This window comes from Mastigoproctus giganteus, chromosome 7 (genome assembly GCF_048544385.1).
Source record: "Mastigoproctus giganteus isolate SK-2022 chromosome 7, ASM4854438v1, whole genome shotgun sequence".
Taxonomy (NCBI): domain Eukaryota; kingdom Metazoa; phylum Arthropoda; class Arachnida; order Uropygi; family Thelyphonidae; genus Mastigoproctus; species Mastigoproctus giganteus.
Genome location: NC_143581.1, coordinates 130,588,736 through 130,614,032, shown reverse-complemented (window position 1 = coordinate 130,614,032; position 25,297 = coordinate 130,588,736). Strand labels below are relative to the sequence as shown.

At 36.7% G+C, this 25,297-nt stretch overlaps 1 protein-coding gene across 1 annotated transcript in view; it reads left to right on the top strand.

The window, feature by feature from the left end:
- The window catches only part of LOC150083201 (polycystin-1-like), a 154,741-nt gene that overhangs the window by 66,939 nt on the left and 62,505 nt on the right, over window positions 1-25,297 (top strand). The window contains exons 16-23 of the mRNA XM_090378431.1: window positions 3,885-4,075; window positions 5,999-6,268; window positions 11,449-11,600; window positions 16,242-16,395; window positions 18,509-18,564; window positions 20,846-20,974; window positions 22,208-22,330; window positions 22,718-22,826. Of these exons, the coding sequence (XP_090234557.1) occupies window positions 3,885-4,075; window positions 5,999-6,268; window positions 11,449-11,600; window positions 16,242-16,395; window positions 18,509-18,564; window positions 20,846-20,974; window positions 22,208-22,330; window positions 22,718-22,826 (1,184 nt within the window). The remainder of the gene's footprint in view (window positions 1-3,884; window positions 4,076-5,998; window positions 6,269-11,448; window positions 11,601-16,241; window positions 16,396-18,508; window positions 18,565-20,845; window positions 20,975-22,207; window positions 22,331-22,717; window positions 22,827-25,297) is intronic.

Sequence of the window (25,297 nt, the reverse complement as noted above, 5' to 3'; positions counted from 1 at the left end):
ATGTAATATGCAAATAACAACGAATATCCGAGAAAAAGGAATTTGTCTACAATGAATATATGATATGCCTTGTTGAACTTGATCCGTTCAACTTAATTAAACTTGTCTTTCAGATATATCAGGTTTACTGGTTATGTGGTAATCAATTAGTGTTATTACCGCACTCATACGTGGTGCTATTTTTAGAGTAGTTGGTTTTCGGCGTCTTGTTCTTAAATATTGCTGAAGAGACAGTTCACAATTTGAGCTGTTATTGCACCAGAAATTTGAAAAAGCGGATTAACTGGAGGAACTATAATGTCTGTAATATGGATCTATAAAACTCAACTTTAAACAAATTAGCTGCTATCATTTTCATTACTCTGATGGCAGCTGAAGGTTAATTAAATTTTTTGGCTTATACTTGTTGTTGCTGTGATTAATTGGGACATTGGCAGCTGTGGCCATAATACACCGAATAAAACATAATTTTTACCCGTAGTATTAAAATGGCCTGTCTGTTTTCTTTTTGAATACAGGACTCTCGTCCATTTACTCTAAAAGTCCCCACATTAACAAAACACGTTTGTCAAAAATTATGCAATTGCACTAACTTGTACGCTAGTTTGTCAAAAATTATTAATTTAAAAAAGAAATATAATTTAAGACTTTTCTTTTGACAAAAGGTATCTTTTTAAAATGAAAGGATTTTTCTGTATAGTGGCATAATCAATTTATACAAGTCGAGAGATCTAAAATACTAAATAGACTGAAATGCGATTTATGCGTGTCTCCGGAAATTCCACTTCTTTTCCGATTGCATCCATTTAAATTTTAGATAGCACAGGAAGGTTAACGTGTTGTTTCTTGGAGAGGGGAGATCCGTATAGAGATTATATACTTTTAATCCATAAATGAAGAAGAATTAGCATTAGTAGCGAAAGCAAGCTTCCTGTAATCACCCCCCCCCCCCACACACACACACTAAAAAAAACTTCCCATTTCACCTATCCATACCCACCAATAGTTTGCCCAATTCTTCCTTGAATTTATTTAAGCTATCAAATTCCACAACAAAAGATGGAAGTTTGTTCCAGCAATCAACCACCCGCTGGCTAAAGGCAAAACTTCCGTACATCTGTTCTGCAACTGTCCTTCTGAATTTGAATATTTGCCCCTTCTCGTGTGTAGCCTGATCAAGAGGAAGAATCCCATCAGCTGATGGGATTCTTCCTCCATTTAAAACCTTACACGTTATAATTTGAAAAATTGAAATCTTTCTTCATAAGAGCACTCTTTTGTTCCCCTCACCAATCTTGTTGTCCTTCTGTACTCCCAGCAACTCTATATCCTTCCTAAAATGAGATCTCCAGACCTATATGCAATACTCAAGCAATACTCAGGCTTGACCATTGCTTTATAATCACTTCCTTATCCCTGGTACCAAAATTCTTGTATATCATTGATAAAACCCCATGAGCTGTCCTGGTAGCCTGTCTGTACTGTTCAGAGAACTTTCTTTCTAACAGTTAGGCAACTCCACCTTCAAACATTAAACTTAGGCACAGTCTAATTTTGCGTTAATCTACAGCAAAAACTGTAAAAGAAAAGTGCAAAGGATGCATATAAATTATCAGGCGACACAAAAGACTGTGGTACATATGAACTAGTCTGTAATCAAGTCACGAAGAATCTTAGGCAAACGAAGGCAGATTACAAAAATCTTGGCGAAGGATGCAAATAAAAACAAAGGATTTCTTTACGTATGTGATTACTAGAAGGAAGGGGATGAATCAAATTAGTTCACTTTATATCGATGGTTCAACTATTGATGATCCTGCTCAAATCGATGACAAACGGAATGATTTTTTTTTTCATCTACATTCACACATGAGGAATTCTTTAGGGAAGGAGATGCTAGAAGTTTATCAAACTCTAACAGAGAGCTAAATTATTTTATAACTGAGAGCAAAGTGGAAGAGAAATTGTTGAAGTGCAACATAAGAAAGGCACCTGGGGTGGATGGGATCTATCCAATTATATTAAGGAAGACAGCTAAGGAATTGAGCAAACCATTATGAGAGCATCCTTGGATTCACGGGAATCAAAGGTTCACGCGAATAATTACAGACCTGTTAGTGTCGCTTGTGTTCCAGAGAAAATAATGGAGTCAGTGGTAAAAGAAATAATGCAGAATCATCTAGAGAAGGCTGAAATAATACTTCGGACACAGCATGGGTTTGTTAAGGGGAAATCTTGTCTGACCAACCTGATTGGATACTACGATATGGTCACAATGGAACTGGATGCCAAAAAATAATTTTGATATCATATCCTTGGATTTCAGGAAAGCTTTCGACACTGTTGCACATATTGAAGCAGTGTGGCATTAAGGGCCAGTTGTTGCAATGGATAAAGGGAAGGTCGAGTGGCAGAAAACAGAGTGGTAACTGTGGATATTCCTCTTCGTGGACTAATCTTAGATTAGTGGAGTCCCCCGGGGTTCGTTATAGGGTCCATTGTTGTTTTTTTATATTTATCAATGATATCAATGTCCATGTTTGCATATGATACAAAGGTTATCAGGGGGTGGTTAGTGACGGTATGCTACTGCAACGGAATCTGGAAAAGTTTGGCAAATGGACTGAGAAATGACAATTGAAGTTTAACATTGACAAACGCAAAGTATTGCATATGGGTAGTAACCCCGGAGTATAACGTACCAAATGTATAGTATTACACTCAGGGGAGTAGAAAATGAAAAGGACCTGTGGAGTAATTGTGCAGTGCGTACAGATCTCTAAGCTATGCAGACAGGCTGCCAGGACAGCTCATGGGGTTTTGTCAATGATATAAAGGGATTGTGCTAGAAGAGATAAGGCAATGGTCACGCCACATCTTGAGTATGCGCACAGATATTGAGGCCTCATTTTAGGAAGGATGTAGAGCTGCTGGAACGAGTGCTGGGAAGAGCAGGGAAATTGGTGAGGGTAAAAAAAGGGTGCTCTTACCAAGAAAAGCTTCAGTTCTGCAAATTGCAGCATCTGGGGACTAGGAACCTGCGATGTGATCTGAGTGAGTTGTTTAAGGCTTGAATGGACAGAGCAAGCTCAATGCTGATGGTATTCTTCCTCTTGCTCAGACTACACACACGAGGGGACATAAATTCAAATTGAGAAAAGACGGTTCCAAAATAGATTGTGCCAAAGTTTGCCTTTAGTAGCTTGCCGGTGGTTAATTGTTTGAACAAGCTTCCATCTGCGTTGTGGAAGTTGCTATAAAGTGAAGGAAGAATAGACAAATTATTGGAGGGAATAAATAGGCGAAATTAGAAGTTTCTGGGTTTTTTTTTTTTTTTTTTTATGATTGATGCTGTATAAGCTTGTATTCTGCATCATTTTCCACTACTAATGCTGAAAACTTTCCCTATTTCGTTTTAATGTAAGATAGCAAAAGACAATATACAGTGTATATATACTTCTTTCCTAGAAAAATAAATGATTGCCAGAATTATCGTATCCTGCCTCATTAAGAACTTGACTTTTCTGTGATTCCTGAATTATCTAGTTTCTGGAGATATATTGCATAATTCTTCTCAGGAATCACTTTTTAGGTTTTTCGTCATCCTACAGTTAGGCATCCCGGCCTTCAAACACTACACTTTAGACATGCACTATCTAATTTAGCATTAATCTACATCAGAACTTTCCCCATTTCATCGACACGGATGAAACCATGCTCTAATTGAGAGCAACTCAATTAACTCCTGTTTATATATATTAGGCCAAAACCTATTTTTTTTGTGAGTAGTGTCTTATTCTACTCTGTATTTCACAAAAGAAAACCTTAAAACGCTCGTGATGTAAATATATTAAATATTAATTTGGTTGTTTTGTTTATTACAGATGCCAAACAGAAAAGCTCTGCTATCCCAACGAGCCAGTGGGCCAAAAAATCAATCCTGTACGAGTAGGTCTTTTAGGTTTATGTAGTGAGGGTTGCGACGTCGAGCTGTTCTACCAGTGGGAGATTTACGGTGTAGAAGGCGGAGAAGGGAATGAAACTTACTTGCCTGAGGCGGAAGAATACATTGTAGGTAAAGAAAATTTGCTATTAGGGAGAATACTGGTTTCATTTACATAACAGAAGACTTTATAATCACTAAGAGCGCGAAGACTCACGCATAAATCCCAATCATAACACTAAATTTACAGTTTCACTGTGGTTGTTAAAACTAAACATAGTTCAGAAGAAAATGCGTGAGACATTTATTCACGGTGGTGGCCGGAATATTTCATAAACTTAAAGTTTCCATGGCATCTACTTATCTCACACATTTTTAGATAAAAAGTTACTGAAAATCATGGGCTAAACTTTGGGAAAAAGTTCATTAAAGAATTTGACGAGTTAACTACCCTACACCAAAATATGGATACTCCCACAGAGATTAAATCGCAATGTCACATCTATTCGTATTAATAAACTTCTTTACTGAAATCCAAAAATTTCTCCTTACATATTTCTCCTATCGTAGCACCAACCAATATAAATGAGCCTTTCCTTAGCTCTATTTCTTATTAATTAGTATTTTATTACCGGTTCATAAAAATAATAACGATATTTGCATAATGAATGGTGGAAACTGATACTCTGGTCATCACCATTGCTTTTTTGTTCCTGTGGACAAAATTTTCAGACGTCATAGACCAACGACCTCTTAGTGACCTAAAGGCATCGGTTAGATGACCTTTTTTTTTTTGTATTTCTTATTTCATATCGAGAATATGCGTGTAAATTAAAATCGATCACATCAGAACGAGTCACTTAGTAAAAAGAAAATTTGCTACTTCAAGATATGCACGAAGTCGCAGAAATCGTGAAGTTCTTGGATTTGGAGGTTAGAATTTAACTGTCAGTTCAAATGCAAAGCAACTCTCATTGCTTACAGGCAGGCAGGAAGGATGATGACTGCATTAATTATTCCTGTCCTCGGGTTTTTTTCTGAATTGGTTGGTTGGTTTTTGTTAATGAGGTTTGCCTTAATTCTACCGGTGTTAAGAATAGAACAGAAAACAAAAAGTTGCTTTACAGGAAGGACATGAACCGCTTCATCCAACGATGAAGCAGCTCAAGATTCCAGAGATCACCAGACTAGTAACGAAAATAAACTTGAAACTTCTGTTATCTTGATATGGTTTCTAACCTCCATCTGAATTGAATCAAATATGGCATTTAATTTTAAAACTCCCTTCCAAAGATTTCTTCAAAATTATAAATAGGGCCCGCAGATCCCCATCACTTTTATCTTTCTACTTGGATAACGAGTTCTCTGAATATTGCACTCCGTTTAAACGAAAATCATTTCGTATTAATATAGGGAGCACTGTTCATGCGTTGTAGGCCCTCAGTATCGAAAGGCCTGATGACCGATTTTGATACGTGGGTGCACGAGTGATCAAAGTAAGGACCAACGAACAAGCTATGTGGATAAATCTTCAGTTATATAATGATTAAAATGAATCTGTATGGAAAATTACATTATGTTTAAACTTCTAAGGAGATCAAACAGGAACTTCTTATGGGAAAACGACCCCTTAAAAGAATTATCACTGCTAAAAAGCTTTAAATAAACATTTACAAAGTTTCTTTTTTAGTGTTGCGATTTCTTAAGTCCAACTGTACAAAGATATAAGGTTATTAAATAGATGGGAGGATGAAAAAGCAGATTAAATTTTCATGATTCAAAACAAACTTATGGTAAAGCGACGCATACTTAATTGGAATATTCATTCCAATTAAGTATGAGAATTTTTTTTTTAATTTAAATAAATTTAAGGCGAATTACGACTAGTTCCTTAATTTGATCTTAAGAATTTTGAATTTAATCTGATCCTATTCTGTTAATAAAGTATTTTTTGCTGCTCCTATTTATATATGAAATATATAGGAAAACTGTTAATTAAAACAAAAAGCTGATATTCGAAAATTTTCTTATTTTTCAACATCGTATGCATCCTAGGAGCGAATGAAGTGAAGATGGCCTTAGGTGAGAAATTCTTCAAGATGTTCTACCCGATGTACGGCGATTTTATCGTCAAGCTGAGTGCAGAAAACGAGTACGGGCAGAAGGGAGAATCTGACATTTTCTTGCATATTAATCGTCCTCCCGAGGATGGCAATTGCACACTAATTCCCGAAGAGGGTCGCGCTCTAGTGGATGTATTCGAAGTGTCATGTATGGGATGGATAGATCCCGAAGGAGGAGACGTGGAGTACTTCTCTTTCTGGAGTAAGTTAATGTATTTTTATATTAAATAAAAAAGCCAGTTTCTCTTTGCTCAGTATACAGTTATATTATTAGTAAATTTATAAGAGGAGTACAAGTTAACCAAGTAGTGAATAACATAAAAGAAACACGACTTCCTAAATTGAATACACATGACAGTTCAGCTTTACGAGAACTTCGAGAAAATAAGGACATTATTATACAGAGGGCAGATAAAGGAGATACAGTGGTAATACTAGATAAACATGATTATATTAATAAGTTAGATTCAGTTGTATCTGATAGCTCCACTTATTGTGAAGTGGACCCGACACTGTTTACCAATTTGGTAAATCAATACAATAAAACGTTAACCACATATCGTAAAAACGACTACATTACTATGGTTCAGTTGAAGGAATTGAAGTCCAGAACATACAATATTCCTGCACTTTTTGGTCAGGTAAAATTACACAAGCCTGGATTTCCGATTCGACCTATTGTTTCCTACAGGAACTCGGCATTTTCAGCCTTAGCCACACATGTATATAACATTATAAAACCTTTTAGACAGGTTATACAATTTGGGATTAAGAAATACGATACATTATTTAATAATCTTAAAGACTGTAGACTCGGCGACAATGACAATTTATTCTCATTAGATGTTACATCATTATATACGAATGTAAACGTTGAATACACATTAGATATTATTTGGGATATGTTAAATAAAAACTCGACACCGATTAAATATACGAAGCTGCCCATTAAGGAAATTTTTCACTTAATTAAACTATTAGCTGAGGCTAACTACATCACCTTTCGAGACAAGGTGTACAAACAAATTTTTGGATTACCAATGGGTTTGAGCCTGAGTGGCTTAATGTCAGAGATCTATCTCTCAACGATTGAGCAGATACATTTGACACCTTTTCGTCCCCGTATCACATACTATGGGAGGTATTTAGACGATGTTCTAGTTATTACCGATAGTAGTACTATCCAAGATATTTTACATTCGTTTAACAATATTCATTCTAGACTCAAATTTACATTGGAAAGGGAAGATACGGATACTAAGTCATTAAACTTTCTAAATTTCACGCTTACCCGGGACTCGAACAAAATACAATTTAGCATCTATCGAAAACCCACAAACACCGGTATGCTTCTACATTATAATAGCTACCACCCGTTCACCTACAAAAGATTGATTATCTTTAATCAATTTCTAAATGCCTATAAATATTCAACGACGGATTCTGCTTTAGACTCAGAAATACAAATATTAACTAGCAGATTCTTGAACAGGGGTTATCCCATTAACACAATAAATCGAATTAGGGTACAAGCTAAGGATAGGATACAAAATACTGCACCAATCAACAATAGTAATATCAAAAAATACTTTATTTCTGTCGCATATGTTGAACAGTGGCACAAACAGCTTAACAGATTCTTTAAAGATACCGAATTTAAAATTATAGCTAGGCCTATACGGAAGTTACACACTATACTGAACAATCGCTCGGTTCTTTCCGCGTTCGCAACACAAATTAATGATCTAGTATACAACATTTCTTGCGGTGATTGCGACTCGTCTTACCAGGGTTCGACGCGGTTTTCTCTTAATATTCGTGTAAATCAACACGAAGCCTCAGTTCGTGCTTCTCGTTCAGCAGCGTCAGAATTAGCCTTTCATGCCATTAACGAAAAACATACTTTTTTATTTAACGAGGCCAAAATACTTAACGTTCAACGTAATTATACGCGACTATTAATTGCAGAAACCGTTGAAATTAAATTACACGAGAATTCTGTTAATGTTCGGCGGCCATATTTGATCTCCGATGCGTGGACCTTTACGCGCATGCGCGAAGACACATAATCACTATTTAAGTTGCAGGTTTAGCCTGATTCGATAATTTTCATTCCTGTGATCACGACAGTCGGTCGAAAAGCATTGTCAGCTTCAGGAAGGAAAATCGTTTTGAATATTTTCGTTAGATTCTTGTAATTGCGTTAATTTGAATTTTAATTGTTTTGAATTGATTTTGAATTGTGTTAAATTGATTATTTAATTATTTATAATTTACTTTAATTATTTATATTTTACTTTATTGTACCGGTAAGTTGTCGATTTTTTCGTTTTTTCCGTTTTAATTTCTGGAGGGTATCATACGGAAGTGTTCCACGTACTATATTGAGGTATACTCCTCTTATAAATTTACTAATATTATTATCAACGTAGAACATATTGAGTATTACAGCTCTGATTCATACTATACAGTTATATTATATATCCTTTTAAGTAAGAAACTGTTTTCTGAATGAGATGACATTTTTATTGTACGGAATCATAAAACGTAACTGTTGAAATTCCATGAAGATATCTTGTAAATTGAGCTGATCGCATTGTGTATTATTTTTTTTAAATGTTTCACTGATTATACTTGAATTTCGAATTGGTTAGATACTTCAGTTCTCGTTTTAAAATTGGCAAACACTGTGACGGAAGATTCAACACTTATCTATGTATTATATGTATACCTAATTTATTCTGGTGAAACTTCAGATATATAAGACAAATACCCAATACTTGACACCTTCGGCTGAGTATTTATATATATATATATATATTTATTTTTTTTTTGGTAAATCTCTACTACTTTCACTTTGCTTAAGCTGCAAGAAATCGTGTTACTTCCAGTTGTGACAAACCAACTTCTTCCACACCAGCCTACATAAATACACCATCCACTCCCAAACCATTAATCAATTACGTTGCCAAACGTTCTGGCAGCTTTTAATGCGAAACCGAAATAGCAGTTATGGAAGTTAACTTGGAGGCAGCCCTTGATGAATTACTGTTCAAGTCTTCATCGTGCTACTTGAAAGCTTTTATATCAGATAGTTCAGATTGTGATCAATTTATATCAGGTCAGTTGTGCTCAGATTGCTTTCTTTGATCAGTTGTGCTCAGATTGCTTTCTTACATGATCATAAAAAAGAATAGCACAAGACAGGTGTTCAGTGATATACAGTGGCGGACAAAAAAAACTGCATCATTGTGAACTTTGCAAATAATAAGTTTTGCGCTGCATTGTGGGTTGCAGAAATGTTCGAAATGCATTTGTTAGATGGGATGTATATCTCTGTGAATGAAATCCAATAAAAATACTCTACCTAATTGCCATAAATATCTTCCCAAATGGTAAAATGCGTAATTAATGGAAATATGAGAAATCCTGCAAATGGCAATCATGACAACCAAACATATTTTATTGCATTTACGTGTGCAAACTGAAATGACAAGTTAACGTAATAGTATTATGTACTGTAAATCAGCAAAATAAGTCCTCAATATTTTGTTGTTCCTCCTCGAGCTGCAATTACAGTCTTGCAACGATCTGGCATAGAGTTAATCAACTTCTGGATATACGGTTGCCCAATTTCGTCCTTACAATGCTCTTCTGCAGTGAACCTTACTTGTTGGCTTCTTCTGAGTAATTTTTTACGACATTATGTACCAGCAATTTTCAATAGAGTTCAAATCTGGACTTGGACTGTTGCCGGGCCAGTCCACCACTGTAATGCAAGTAAAAAAAGTAAAGTGCAGCCATTATCAACCCACTGCAGGATGGAAGCCACCTCAACAATTCATGCTGAGGGAAGTGGACCATAATGTGCCACTCTGGTCCAGTGCGGGTTGGCATATCGACCGTATTCAGCAGTCAGGAGCTTAAACCCCGGTCTACTCAAGGAGCATGTGCTACTGTACTCCCGCTCCTGACCACTCGGCTACGGAGGCCGCAGCTATATATATATTTATATATATATATACTTGCATTACTTATATATTTATGAGATATGAGTGCACCTTAAGGGGGAAAAACGTTGGTGTAAGCATGTTTTAAGCCTTGTGAGACAAGAAGACAAACTCATCATTAAATCTAAATAGCTTAAATCTTACAAATTTTGCTGTGTGGCAAGGTGCTGAGTCCTGTTGAAAAATTCAGTTTTGGACGTCTGTGTAGTGATTCCTAATAACGGGTTTCAGGCACTCCTCCAAGATAGCAGTGTAGGTTTGTGCATTCACCGTTCCGTTAATAAACTTAATTCGCCCCACCCTTTTGCTTGTTATGCATCCCCAGACCATCTGACCGGCAAGGAACTTTACAGTCGGTGTTATGCAGTCAGGATGATATACCTCCGATTTTCGTCTTCTAACATATCAGTTCCCACCCGAGCTATGCAGGTTGAATTTCAATTCATTAAGAAACAATGACGGTGTGTCATTGCTCTTTTGTCCATAAGACATGCGTTTTAGTTCGAAAAAATCCCTTCTTCATCATTTTTTGGGTGAACAAAGGCTTCTTCTTGGGCCAGTAGGCATGCAGACCACATTCCGAAAGCCGTCTTTGGATAGTTCGTACACTTGTTTGAACACCAAAGGCCATCTCAAAGTCCAGTTTTAGATCAGGAGCACTAGTATGGCAATTACGAAGGCGTAGTCACTCTCTTACGGCCTGATCCAGGTCTTCTTTTCACATCACCTGTTTCGCGCTTTAATTTCAGCACCCGGGACACTGTTGACTGGTGGCAGCCTATTTTATCAGCGATAGCACGCGTAAAAAGCCCTTCCTGGGACAGAGCAACAGCCACACTTTTTTTTTCTTGGTGTTAACTGAACATATGGAGCCATCCTTACACCTCCGCAAAACAGGATACTAATGAGCGTGTATACACTTCCAACGGGGTATTTATAGAAACGGCTGATGCAATACCTTGCAATTGCTGTCTGATGCAATAGAAGCGTTATCTGACGCAATACCTTTGCTTTGCGACAAACAAAATGACTGTAATCAAACAATACCTTATACGTTTCACTACAAATGTTACTTTTTTTAAAAGGTAACGCAGTTTTTTTTTTTTTTTTTTTTTACCGCTACTGTATTTTAATACTGCTCAATATTTCTAATGAAGTTTAAGTTGAGCTACAGGCAACCCACGACCTCTGCACAATGCGAAGTTTAAAATTCATTTTCAAGAAATAAATGCCTCATATTGTAAACCGTAATGTCCTCAGTTAACGTTGTTTCTCTCATAAAGGTTGTTTATTTAATATTGTAAACGATAATGCATACAAGTAGAATAAACATACAAATCAGTTTAATGTTGTTTCTTCTTTCTGACTGCAGATATGGATGTAGAAACAAGTGTGATTATGTTTCTTAGCACTGGTCCTGATGGTACCGCACCCCTCATTCTCCCGTACGGAACATTTCAAATCGGAGTAGATATCAGAGACAAAGAGGGGTCTCTGACAAGAATTAACATTACCACTGTCATGGTAAGCGAGTAATGCTTCGTTATATAATATTCATTCAGTAATTCTATAACGTTCTTATAACGACTGAAAAGGTTAAGCATTTTTAATGTGGGCTTTCATTATTATTATTTGTTTAACTCGAACTAACAACTGTTGTTAAATTTCATTTGTTTCGTTCACCTTCGGTTATTTCTATGCTTAGTTATGAGTACTGGAGTTTTAAATTGACACATCCTGAAATGCACTTCACTTGACTGAAGTGCATTACAAGATGTGAATAGCATTTTCCCCAGTTTTCTTCACTATTTCTTTTTATATTTTTCTTTTAGAACGAAATAGTCCTGAACGAATGGAATCGACCTAAACGAACGATTTCGTCTTGGACGAAATCGTTGAAATAGATGAAATATTGCTAGTGAAAGCAAAGTATAACCGAAAAAAAAAAACTATGGGACTATTCGGGATGCACAATAGATGGCTCAAGTTTACCATATTTAAAATTTGTCAAAAATCTCAATAACACACTGTTCAAATTTTTTTGAAAAGCAGCAAAAGAAAAACTTATCATAAACAACGTAGCGAATCAATGGAAGGGGCGGAATTGAGTTGCGAAACAACTTTGGAGAGAGAAAGTTGTTGATCTCTTCCCGAGTAGACAAATATTTGCAGAGGGACAGATATTTTGTAGTGTTTTAAATACTGCTTTCAAACATCATTAAGGAAACAAATCAATTTTTAAATTATATTTTGCCAAAGTTCAACTCCACGACCCTTATAAAGTTACGTGGAACTGTCCCATGTTGCTCGTTAGCCTGACAATCACACTGCACATATATAAACTTGTAACCTAGCTCTATGAAATTTCTGATAATGCATTCGTTATCGACTCAGCCAGTTAGCAAACTCTCTCCCTTTTTCTTTCAGAGATGTCTCGATAATGCAGCAGGTACACCAAAAATGGTGGAATGGCTCCACTCAGGAGATCTTTTAATTGAGACTATGCAAGCAAGGCATTCCGAATTATTATTAAAAATGTCCCCAATAATCGGAATCCCAATCAAAGTCACACCACATAACTCACTGAACTCCTCAAAAGGAGTGATAAGTGAGTGGGATTTATTGAACGTCACCGAAGAGTTGATAGTCATGGAATTACAAGAACAAAAAGTAACTCAAGCAAGGCGAATTATGATATGGAAGGACGATAAGCTTGTTCCTACACGTAATATTATATTGACCTTAGTACACCAAATTTTCCGACCTCAGTTAAAGCAGGCTACCTGCACTGCCGTATCCGACCATACATTCTAAACCATTTAAGATGTTTCAAGAGTGCCAAAAGTTTGGTCACTCGCAGATGACGTACAGAGGCGAAACTACTTATCCTAACTGTGGGTCAAAAAATCATTCCCAGAGAGTGTGTATTGCAAAGGCTCCGGAATGTCCAAATTGCAAGAGCCAACCATCCAGCATATTCAAAATCATGCGAACTCTGGAAAATTGAAAAAATAATACAAAGTATAAGATCGAGAACAAGGTCACATATCAAGAAGCAAGAAAGCAAATCCCAAAACGCATATACGCTTCCGTTACACAAAATTACCGAGCTGTTTCAACCCAAACTTAGATATCAATTCCGCATAATACATCCATTGCAGAATAGGCGCGATCTGTACTATTAACATACCACCAAGCCTGTTCTAGTTGATGAAATAAGTAATACTCCTATCACAGTTCCGCCTAAAATCTCATCATGCGATGAAATGCCAAAAACATCACGAAGGCAACAAGCCACTGAATTGCAAAAGCCAAACTCAAATAGAATGGACTCTGAAGATATAACTGCACACGATGAAACAGTCCTTGATATTCATGCAGAAGATGATATGAAGACTGGATAATGTTATCCAGTTTAATGGACAGTTTTAAACAATCCACACAATAGTGATCACTTCCCAATTATATACAGAATCCAAACGCTTCAAACATCGTACCCTGACCATCGCTTAAAATGGAAATTCTCCAAAGCCGATTGGAAAAAGTATTCAACCCGCCTTCCTTTAGATAGCCAATTGATCAGACTACAACCCATTGATGATGTCACAGCATATTACCAGGCAAATACTGACCATCGCCTCCGAAGCAATACCACAAGCCTCTACATATAAACACACAAAAAAAAACCCTTAAACATTGGTGCAAAAAAATATAAAAGTTTGGAACTTGTTCCGGAAGTTTCCAACTACCAACAACCTAATTCAGTAAAAGGCTTAAGTGAAGAGCTACACAAATTAGAAGAAAAGCCAAAAAGGAATCATGGATACAGTTTGCCCCCACTATTACAAAGGACACTAGCAGTCGATTCATTTGGGAAAAGATTCGACAATTAAATGGCAAATATGTACCTCCTCTCATCTTAACCAAAAATGGACAGGAAATACCTTCTGAAGAAATAGCTAACACTCTTGCAGAGACTTTCTACGAAACATCTGCCTCTTCAGTATATGGCAACTCTTTTCTTCAAATCAAAGCTTCTGCTGAAAGGTACAAGATAATTCCATACTACCCACTATCTTGCCTATAATCAACCATTTAACCTATTTGAACTGCAAACAGCATTAAATAGATCACCCAACAGTGCAGCTGCACCTGATGGAATATATTATGTAATGCTGAAACATATAAACACTATGGCATTAAATTTACTATTAATGTTCTATAATCGGATTATTCTTGAAGGTACATATCCATCTTCCTGGCATCACTCCATTAATTTAGAGCCTTTCCTAAACGAGGAAAAGATCACTCACTTTCAGAAAATTACCGACCTATCTCTCTAACTAGCTGCAACTTTCCATAAATAAGTTGGAGACACGGGCGCTGTAGAATGGATATCGTTTATCAGAACAAAAAACAATTGCAGTTCACTTCTGTAAAAAACGTAACAGCTACACCCAGAAGAACCAGAACTCAGATTAAAAAACCATTTGATCCCTCTAACCAGCATTCTTCGTTTCGTAGGCTTAATATTGGACACCAAACTTAACTTTGTTTCACATATCACATACCTCCGAACTGTTTGCTTAAAGAAACTTAATATACTTAGGTCCCTTTCTGCTATGACATGGGATGCTGATAGACACACTTTATTACATTTGTATCGTGCTATTATCAGGTCTCATTTAGATTATGGTGCTGTTGTATATGACTCGACTAGGAAAAGTGCATTAATCAGACTTACCATCCAATACAGTGCCCTTCATACTGCTCTGGGCGCGTTTAGAATAACCCCTGCCCAGAATCTGTATGTAGAGGTACACGAACCTCCACTTCACCTTAGAAGGAAACTGTGTGCTTCTTAATTATGCAGCTATTATCTAGTATTATAGATAATGAGAGAGTAGATCAGGCAGCCAAAAAAACACCTGTAAATTACCAAGTACCACATAGAGATTATTTGAAGCATATAAAAAAGTCTACATTTTAATGGTCTGAAATCTGGAAGTCACAAGGAATAACAAATTTCTCCAAATCAAAGAAATAATCAGCATTATGGATTTCCAGCTTCAGACAAAAGAGACAAAAAGAAGTGGTACTAACAAGAGTAAGGATAGGACATACGCAGCTAACCCATATGGTTCTAGTCGTGGGGGATGACCCACCCCCGAATGCGCACATTCTACAATATCATTACAGTCAAGCATATTCTTTTAGATTGTCCTCACTATTCCCATTTCAGAAGAAGTACTTTCCACTCTCAATCACAACTGCAAGAACCATTATCGTTTACTCAGATGATTGGAAATAGTGCCATCCTAGCTGAACTGTATACCTTTCTGAAACAAATACATTTATATGAATTCCTCTGATGCCAAAATGAAAATATATTACTTTAGGATAATAAGATAGGAACTGGCACATTTTGGCATAAGCTGCCCTTGTGCCCTTAAAACACCAATACCAATCACATATCTTTATTAGTTTTAAGGATTTCTATAAAAAAAAACGACTGTTTCCTAGAAAAATACCATTAGATAATGTTAAGTGACTAAGTTTTGTAAAGAAATAACCGACAATCAACTAAAAATCTATTTTAGTTGATTGTCAACAAACTGACCAACCTAACCATGCTAATTTCACCGGAAGTTTTATCACTGGCAAAGTTTTTTTTGGCTTTTAATAGTACTTTATTTACTGCAATTATTATTCTTTTCGTTTATTGTGCATAAATCTGTTCATAAATACATCACAGAAATACTATAAGCATCATCAATTACCGGTTTAGTATTAGTTCATTTGTGGCCCAAAAGCTTAATAATTTTGTTAGATTGCCCAAAATATCTTTTGGGCATAAGACAACAGCGTGTATGAAGATACACGCTTCTCTCACTCGGAAAATAGTTAACGTTTCTTGGCAACCGAATATATTCTAGTATTTCGGACATTTTAGATCCACTGTGAGTAGAACTGTAATTGTTGGCTGATTTATGAGATCACCCATGTTTCTCTTATGATATACTTTGATTTGCCTGGAATTCATACTTGTTGTTGTTAATTTTGTATGCCTTATGAAAATGTATCAGCCTTTTCACTAGCTTTGTTAATTGTGGAGAATTGACTACCTTGTTCGAATTAGTAATTTTTCTGTATTGTGTCCTGCAGGTCGACCTCCCAACTAAGCAAGAGTACGATAATTTCATATCCACAAGACAACTGGAGCAAGTTGAGGCTTCGGGAGATCAGGCAAGGATGAATCAAGTGTCCCAAGCGCTTTCATCTATAATGAACGTACGCCTTCCTGAGAATGAAAACGAAACTTCCTCAGAAGAAGTCATAGTGACAGAAGGTATAACGAGGGTCACGGAATATCATTACCTTTTAATTGCTTATGGTTACAGCTTCAATTAAGTTGATCATAAATTCGAAATATAATTGTAGGTGAATCCAGACATGAAACCGCCTGAAAATTCAAAAAGACAAGCAAGAGATAATAGGTCGCTTCCTGCAGTGGCGCGTTATCCTATAGGCAAAAAAAAGACATCTGCCTGGGGCCCCGATCAGAGGGGGGCTCCAAAATCACTGTTGCAAAAACTCATTGCTGTTTTTTACTAATATTTTTAAGTGATTTTTTATTTGAAATTCTACCTGGCAAAGTCAATGAACTTTACTTGAAGATTTGAAAATTGTTTTTTTCAAAAATGGTTTTACCGATTTTGATGAAATTCTTTAGTTCTTATGTCATATAATTTGTTTGTTTTGTTTTCACAATAAAATGAAATTTAAAATGTTCTTTATGAGTTTTTTTTTAGATGGGACCCTCCAAATTCCATTTTGACTTGGGTCCCAAGAAGGTATAGATGGGACCCCCCAATTTTGACTTGCATTTTGACTTGGGCCCCAAGAAGGTATAGATGGGGCTCCCAAATTCCATTTTGCCTTGTCCCCCTGAAGATATAACGCGCCACTAGCTTCCTGTTATATTAACCATTCAGAATAGATTGAAGCAATTCGTTCTCAAGCTGTGGTTCATGAAAATAATTGCTGATCCAGTTAAGTGTTAAGCTGGAGAAAGCTTACTGAAAGCATGTTTTTAACACGTTCACGGTAGAATTTCTAAAGTATATTGAACTGCAATTGATTAAACATTCTAGACGCAAGTGATCATCAGGACATTATGTAGGCCCTTTCTTTTTTATTAAACGTGAAGTGAAGTCCTTGATCTTTGAATCAGTTATATGCATTTCATCAAAAATATGGATTCGTAAAAATGCAGCAGTCATCACAGCATTCTTCATTTAAAATCTTAGTGAATTGCTTCGATTCCCCAGAAAGGAGAGTTTTTGCCTAACCTCAGTTTATTCCACCGTTCAAACATCTTTCGACTCTAATCCGAACATCCCCTTCCTCGTCGAAGATTGAGTACGAATATCACTCCGACACATTTCAGGATGCTCGTGTAGATAACGTTGACTGATAAAGAATATTGCATGGTGTGGAAGACAAGTAACGAATAATAACAAGTAGGGCTACCCAAAGCCATATACTAGTTGGTAATTAAAATATAGGATGTTCCTATGTTTTAATAAATTGTTTTATTGCTCTATTTTCTACATTCGTCTTTAGTAGAATGTATTTTCTACATCATCTTCACATTATGAGCCAGCATGGTAATTTATAGAACAGAATCTTTAACTTGAACAGAGGAATACCACGTCATGATAATGGCAGTGGTTCCAAAACGGAATATTAGTTCAAACAACACTGTTATAAGTGATACTAATGAACACTTAATGTCTTATCATAAGATGATGTTAAAATACATTGTATAGTATTTGTATGAGTTAGCACCGGGAATCTGATTCAATCCGGGTCGTAGTTATCTTGCGTATGACGGTCCAGCAGCTGGCCATGGATGCTAAAGGTGGTCTTACCTGTCAATTGTAGGGCTGTATGGATTTGATGTAACTTCGATGAATCACAACAGGAGGCTCACTTCGGTGGATATGGGTTTGCACCGATTCTTTATTGTTAGCGCTAACCATTACCCAAATTTCGGTTATGCGAACTTGAGCGTGAATGACGGTGGGATATCAAAAAGAAGGATCTTAGAGATTCTCAGTATTCCGAAAAACATTATTTCTTGTCTACTGCAAAGTTTCCTTTCCTTTGACAAGGGAGAAGTTAAGTTGGTCATTGTTAAATGTTGAGAGGTTGCCTATTTGGTCTCGTAATTTCACGCGTGCGCTGAAATCAAATTGGCTGAATTTAAAATTAAGGACTTTGTTCGTATGTAATATGAAATAGTTCAGTAGTCCTATTCTTCTTATTTTATGGTACTTGTTTTTAATGGTAAACTTAGCATTTTGTAATGCTTGAAAATTACGCAATGTTTTACCAAATGATTAAATTTCAATTTTTTTTCTTAATATTTAATTATCTTGCAGCCCCTGACTTTTCTGACAACGATCTGGAAGAAATGTCTAAGGTAGGATTTCATGATTTATTACATCAAGTAATTATTATAAAATACAAACTTTTTTAGTACCTAAATCATTTTAATGCGATAAGTTCTTCCTTGAAAAAGGTTACTTTTGGACACATTTTCTTAAATAAAACTAGTTAATGATAAAACTTGAACTGCGAATATGCAAAAGTGTACAGTTTTATAGTAGTGATTACTGGAATTTCACAAACTGCGTTGTAAATAGGGAAAGATCACAAATTACTTCGACAACTTAAAACCTTAATTAAAAATTTAGTTCATAAGTATTTTTCAGCCTTCCTTCCTGCCTCCCTCCCTCGCTTCAAAGTACTGTCAGTTTTCATGAAGCACCCTCTAAGTTAGTGGTCCTGCTCACTGCTGAACGTTGTACAACCATCCAGATACACAGGTCCAACTTGACTGCGTAAACAGGGTGTTTCAAAAACAGCTTTACAACTTTGAAAGAGTGTATAAATTTATTTAGAGGACGTACGTAATATTATGAAATGTCTGACTGTAGCAATACACTTCAAGTGTAATGCACGTCGACTGTAGTATCCAATACTACCACCGCGAGCGCTCCCGGCAGTTGAGATCAAGATGGCGACTTTCACAGGTACAGAGCGGGCTCGTGTGTTTTAGCTTTGAAGAAGAAACGAAGTCTGCTACACAACTTCAAAGGAAGTTTGGGTAGGTTATACCTTCTTGTCTAAGCGGTAGAAAGTTGGCTGGCCACAGAGTCGCCTGCAAATAATGGATTGTTTTGCGAATTTGTTTTACCAGTTTATATTTCATAACTTTAATTCTTACGGTTAGAGATGCCCTAGCCCCGCATTGGGGCTAGAGCATCTCTCCCAGTGATAAAAATAATGTGGAAGTTTTTTACTGCTTCCTAAGGATTCCAGAATTAGCCTCCCCTTTCAAAAAATTATTATTATTATCAGTTTATTTCTCTGTTGAGGAGACATCTGGAGACAGCCATTGACTAGAAGGGTAAGAGTTACATTCTAAGGTTCCACACCTTAGAATCACGTGAGCAAAAGGTTACAAAGTCCATGGGACGTTCATCCTGAAAGGTTGAATACAGAATTTTGGAATAGATGAATAATTATGATTTTTTAATAGAATACAGTATTTAAAATTTTGACATCTTAGATTGCCATCTGAGAATATATAGTTAAAAGGGATCAAAATTAAATGCAGTTTTTGAGCCAATTGGCTGTGCACTACAGTTGCACAAGACGATAGGAGTCGGCAAAGACTTTCAATCTGCAGGCTTTTTCGTTACAGAGCTTTTCGGTTCAATTCTTAGTTTTATTGAAGAGTTCTATTGTGTTTGCTGGAAAAAAGCGACTTAGGCTATTCCGGTTTTTTTATGTTACTTTGAAGAGTATGTCTTGTTTCAGCATTCCTGGTGGCTTCTCGACGAGAGTGAAAAAAGCCGTCAATAATGGGGGCGCTTAATCTCCCTGTTGGTCTAATGTGAAAATGTTTCTTGTGTTAATTGTCTGTTTCCAGGAAGGAATACTGAGTTGGACAGTAGGATGGCTCTAGAGATAGTAAATGGGTGATTAGAGATCCTGTTCAGCCATCTCAAGAGCCAGTATTCAATACTAAGGAAAGCTTTGAGGTTGCTCGGTGGGGCAGAGGACCAAATCTGTGAAGCATACAGTGGGATGGGAAGTATACATTTCAAGATATACTTTTTAACAAGATCTGGGTTTCTAATGCCAATTAACTCCTGTTTGGCAGCCCAGAGCGCTGCATGTTTTTACTTTGATATATTCAAAGTGTTCGGAGAATGGAATGTTAGTCCCTCATCCCATTTTAGGCCAAGGTCTGTGTGCGATTTAACCTTCAGAACTTCGCATCCCCCTACCAGCAGAGAGATATTGTTCCTGCTCTTTTTCTTTGTAATCGTAATCTGGGCAGATTTTCTTGGGTTTAAATGTAGTCCAATACAGTCGAGGTAATGCTCTAGTTCTATTGTGTTTGCTGGAAAAAAGCGACTTAGGCTGTCCAGGTTTTTTAAGTTGCTTTGATGAGGATGCCTTGTTTCGGCAATCTTGGTGGCTTCTTTACGAGAGTGAAATGCTGTGGCTGACGCTGATCAATCTGTAAATAGAAAGCATCGTATTAACTGATGTACTATATAGACTTCTCCAAAGTATACCAGTTAACTTAAAAGATTTCGATTTCTTTCTAAAACATTTTTGTTGTTTTTACAATTAGCAACAGTAATTACCAAATAAATTTATTGGATATTAATTTTTGATTTGTGTAGACAAGACTTAAGATGGTGAAATCGGTTGACAGTGTTATGAATACAGATACGCTTAGTCATCTGGAGCAGATTGGAAGTGCTTTGACTGCCATAGCTGGAAAAGGAGACGGCATTGACAATGACGGAAAGGTTAGTAAACGTGTTCCCAATTTGAGCTGAATATGTTCAATGTATTATGATGTGTTCCGCTAATCTTAAAAATTCCACGTAAGAAAGGGGTGGAGAAACTATTCTGAATATCGTTGTTTGTATGCTCTCATGTGTTTATATGTTCTCATGTGTTTTAGTTTTATTTATTTTAAATGGAATTTACACATTCGCCTCACGTACAGCATAATAATGGACTGAATCCACAAGAAGCAAATCCAAAAAATATGACACTAAACACTCAAGTTGCAAATACTAGATGTAGGAGTATTCTCTTGTTTTGATAATTTTAATCATTGAGCTTAATAATGTGGAGTAGAGTGTTTAATTTAATTGCTTATATAAGTTTATTTTAACGGTCTAAATCGTGCATGAAAAGCAAAATGTGTTGCACAAGAATATATATGAGAAAGAGGAATAATAAAAACATAAAAATCCTGTTTCCAGCGACAACGCATGCTTGACAACAGAAATTTCTGGAAATAAAGTTAGGTAGCGTGACCATATAAAGCATCTGACTTTATACCCTTCGGCACGAGTGTTTTGCTTGATAAAAGTTATTCTAACCCTTGTGAAATCGTAAATCGAAAAACCGTTGACATTTAATTCTGTTGACATGTGACAAGGAGTCCTTAACGAAAGATAAAAATGACGTTAGTGTCTTATTTCTCTGGTAATGCTTTACCCAACATACCATGTGACTGAAAAATTCCTTTATTCACTGGATATTGTGTAACTCTTCTCTCAACAGACTTCCATTACGTGCATCAATGCAAAAAGCAATTGAATAAAGAGTTCAATAAGATTGTATCTGAGTTTAAAGCAAACGGGGTCCTGAACTAGTCGGATTCCCTTCGTAGATGAATGGTGCTGTTAAAAAGCAAACTTTGCTATCGCATGTATTTAGACAAAGCAGTAGGATATAAGGTGCTGAGCAATATATATGTATGTATGTATAATGGCGTTCAATCTGTGAGATTCTCTCAAAGATTCAACGCCATTTTAATTTCATTACCTTCATTCAATCCCATATTATACTCTCGTATGAGTACCGAATCTTTGAAATAGAGTTCTTCTGCAGAAGTGAATAAACCAATCAATTTTGTACTTCTCATCTCAGAGCCTTTATTATTATTGCACGAATTCGTGCGAGTCTTAAAATCACAATAACAACAAGTAGTGAGTTTCCACATAATTTCAAACATTCCATTTCAGGAAGAAATCATTCGTCTTCTCAACAAAACGGTGCATCTTGCCTCTGATGTGAAAGTGGAAGCGCCACAACAACTCCTCGACTTCTGCATGTACGCAGTTGGGGCTATGGGAGGGATAGTTCAGGTGAGTTGGTCACAGTCGTAAAAATTGTCTAAGTTTCAATAACTTTACCAAATAGAATAAAGAACACTTAATTCCACTAATGGAAGCCACTAGAAATTTGCTTAACAGCATGTGGAATGTTTAGCTGCCTATTCCTTTTTTTGCTAGGTAGCTGAAAGATATATATATTTTATAAATATGCACTTCTGTACACTACTAGGAAAGCATCTTTTACTTTTATCCTCTCACAGTACACCATCCCTCAGAATGCGTTTTCTCTCACAGACTGTCATAGGGCTTCAGCACTGCAGGCATTCGCTTAGAAAGCTGAATAAAAAATGAGTAAACACACTCATCCATCTTCATTATACCAAATAACCATTTCTTCATTTTTTCCCTATAACTAAGAGAATGACAGAACAGCTAATCAACGGTGTGGTGCTTCCAACAGACAGAGTCAAAGCTCTTGACTTCGAGTACGATGTCCAAGCTCCCCTTTATGACGAACCAGAAAAAGGTATTTGTTCTATTTATCCATCGAACCTCTCCAGCGAAATTCCTATCCTATTAATTAATGAATTCTTTTACTTGTTAATCTAGCTAAACTTTTCGGATAAAATTAACTAAAAATTGACTAAAAATCCAGTTAGCTGTAAATTGTTGAATTTAATTGGAGATTTGATTATTAATTTCTTCAATCTTTTCGGATTCTTTTGAAATAAAAAAACATTAAATCATCGGTGAAGGATCTGACTTAAATTTGGATGTGCTGCAAGGAATGGTTCAAGTAGAATAGCAAAGAGAGGGGACATCACCCCACTGAGGCACCCTCTCGTTCATAGATGGTTTTCTGGTGAGATCCATTTGTTATAATTAACCCTCTCCGCTTAGTAGAGACATCTTTGGTTCGATGCATGAAATATTCCTTTAGGAAGTATAAAAAAGTAGAAAATATACGCAGAATATCGAAAGAGATAATGTCCAGTTCATCTCTATCATTCAGATTATTTTTGTGTGCTATCATTTTTATGCTTTTCCCATTAAAGAAATATGCGCGTCCTCATGTTCATTTAAGTATTTTAAATCATCGGAGGAGTTGAAATTTGGATGTGCTGCTAGGATGTGTTCAAGCAGAATTGCAAAGAGGTTGGCATAATGTTAACGGCAGATGCCACCTGTGGTTTCCCACATCTGCGCTATATCTACACTGTGAAGAAATATAGTACTACTGTAGATGCCAGGAAAGTGTTGTGTGTTGAATGTACATTATTGTGTTGGGTTCTGTTGTGTGTCCTAGAATTTGGCCACAGGGCCCCTGGTGGGATCCCACGTTGCCTGCACACACCACTAGGAGATAGCCAAGCTGCCCATAATTCTCTGGCTAGTCTCCATCGGGGTCGCCTCAGCTACCTGAGCGGAGACCAAGTTTAAAAGTAAAAAAAAAAGGCGATTAAATAAAGTGAGGTAGACAGGGTATACGGAAGAAGAGGGGGGGGGGGTGAAAGTAAGAATAAGGGGATGCAGGCGAAGGCATCCCCAGGCAGTCAAGGTGTGTTAGTTGTCAGACGGCAACAGGGAGTTCCCCCATCTCCGCGTTGTGTACTCAGTTTGTGTAGCACAGAACTCTGTGAAGAAAACCAAACCGGCTGGTTTGATGTTCTCCTCCTTTGCAATGAATAAGCAAAAGATAGGCGCGTGCTTCATTGCAAACTGAGTCCTGTCCTTTTATCTCGCAAAAAGCAAAAAGGATTCCTTTGCTCTATGCAGAAGACTCTTTGGTGACACTCCGATTTCTAGACAAGTTGATATATCTCTTTTGTGGATTACCCTGACTTCTAATCTCTCTTAGCACAAGCACATTGTGCACAAATATTGCTTCCTCTGCATCTAAAAAACTTGGTTTTCTCTTTCGCTCTCGGCGTTACTTTTCTTCCAAACAGCTTTTCACTCTGCACAAATCGCAAATCCGCCCTGCCATGGAATATTGTTCCCACATCTGGGGTGGTGTCCCCAAAGCCTCTCTCAGGCTTCTTGATTCCATTCAGAAGAGGGCAGTTAGGTTAATTAATGATTCATCTCTAACAGAGTCTCTCCACTCGCTGTCTCATAGACGTACTGTTTCTGCTGCATGCCTCTTCTACAGATACTTCCATGGGCACTGTTCTTCTGAATTGGCTTCTATAATTCCCGCTCTCTCTTTCAAAACAGGCCGAACACGTGCAGCCACCAGCCAACATCCATTTACTGTCCAACTTCAAACTCACAAAACCAACTTTCCATCTTCCTCGTTTATTCATTCAACTGCCGTTTTCTGGAACAACCTTCCTTCATACGTATTTCCTGAAAATTACAATCTACAGAAGTTCAAGTCCAATGTCAACAAATATCTTCTTTCGTCTACTCAATCTCCAACCCAAGCACGGTACTAAGTACTATAGGTTCTAATAACTCTCGTGTTTGGGGTTCTCATAAAAAAAATTACGTATGCGCGTCCGGACGTATCTACGTTCATGTACGCGTATAAACGTATGCGCGTTCTCATATGTATTTACGTATGTAAATTCCATACCATTAGGTTTGCACAAATTCCTTACGTCAATAGAAACCCCACGGGGCTCAGACTCCTAATTGGACGAAATTATAAACGTAAGAAACCATTGCATTACATTGGTTGTTATTGTGTCGACGAATACATGCGCATTTATACGTTTTTTTTTTTGTATGCGCGTGCGCATAGATAAAACATATGTACAGATATATTCCTACATTTTTCAAAATATATACACTGGTGTTCAAAGAAAGTGCATCACCTATTAATTTCTGACCCTTTTTCGCGATGGTATGTTACATTAATGACTAGCATCACAAATAGAAATATAAACAAAAGATATTTATTAATAGTTAAGGCAAAGCTAAGTGATATTTGACAGGTGCTCTCAAAATATTCCAAAATGGGCATTTGCAACCTTTATACAACAGTTTTGGTAA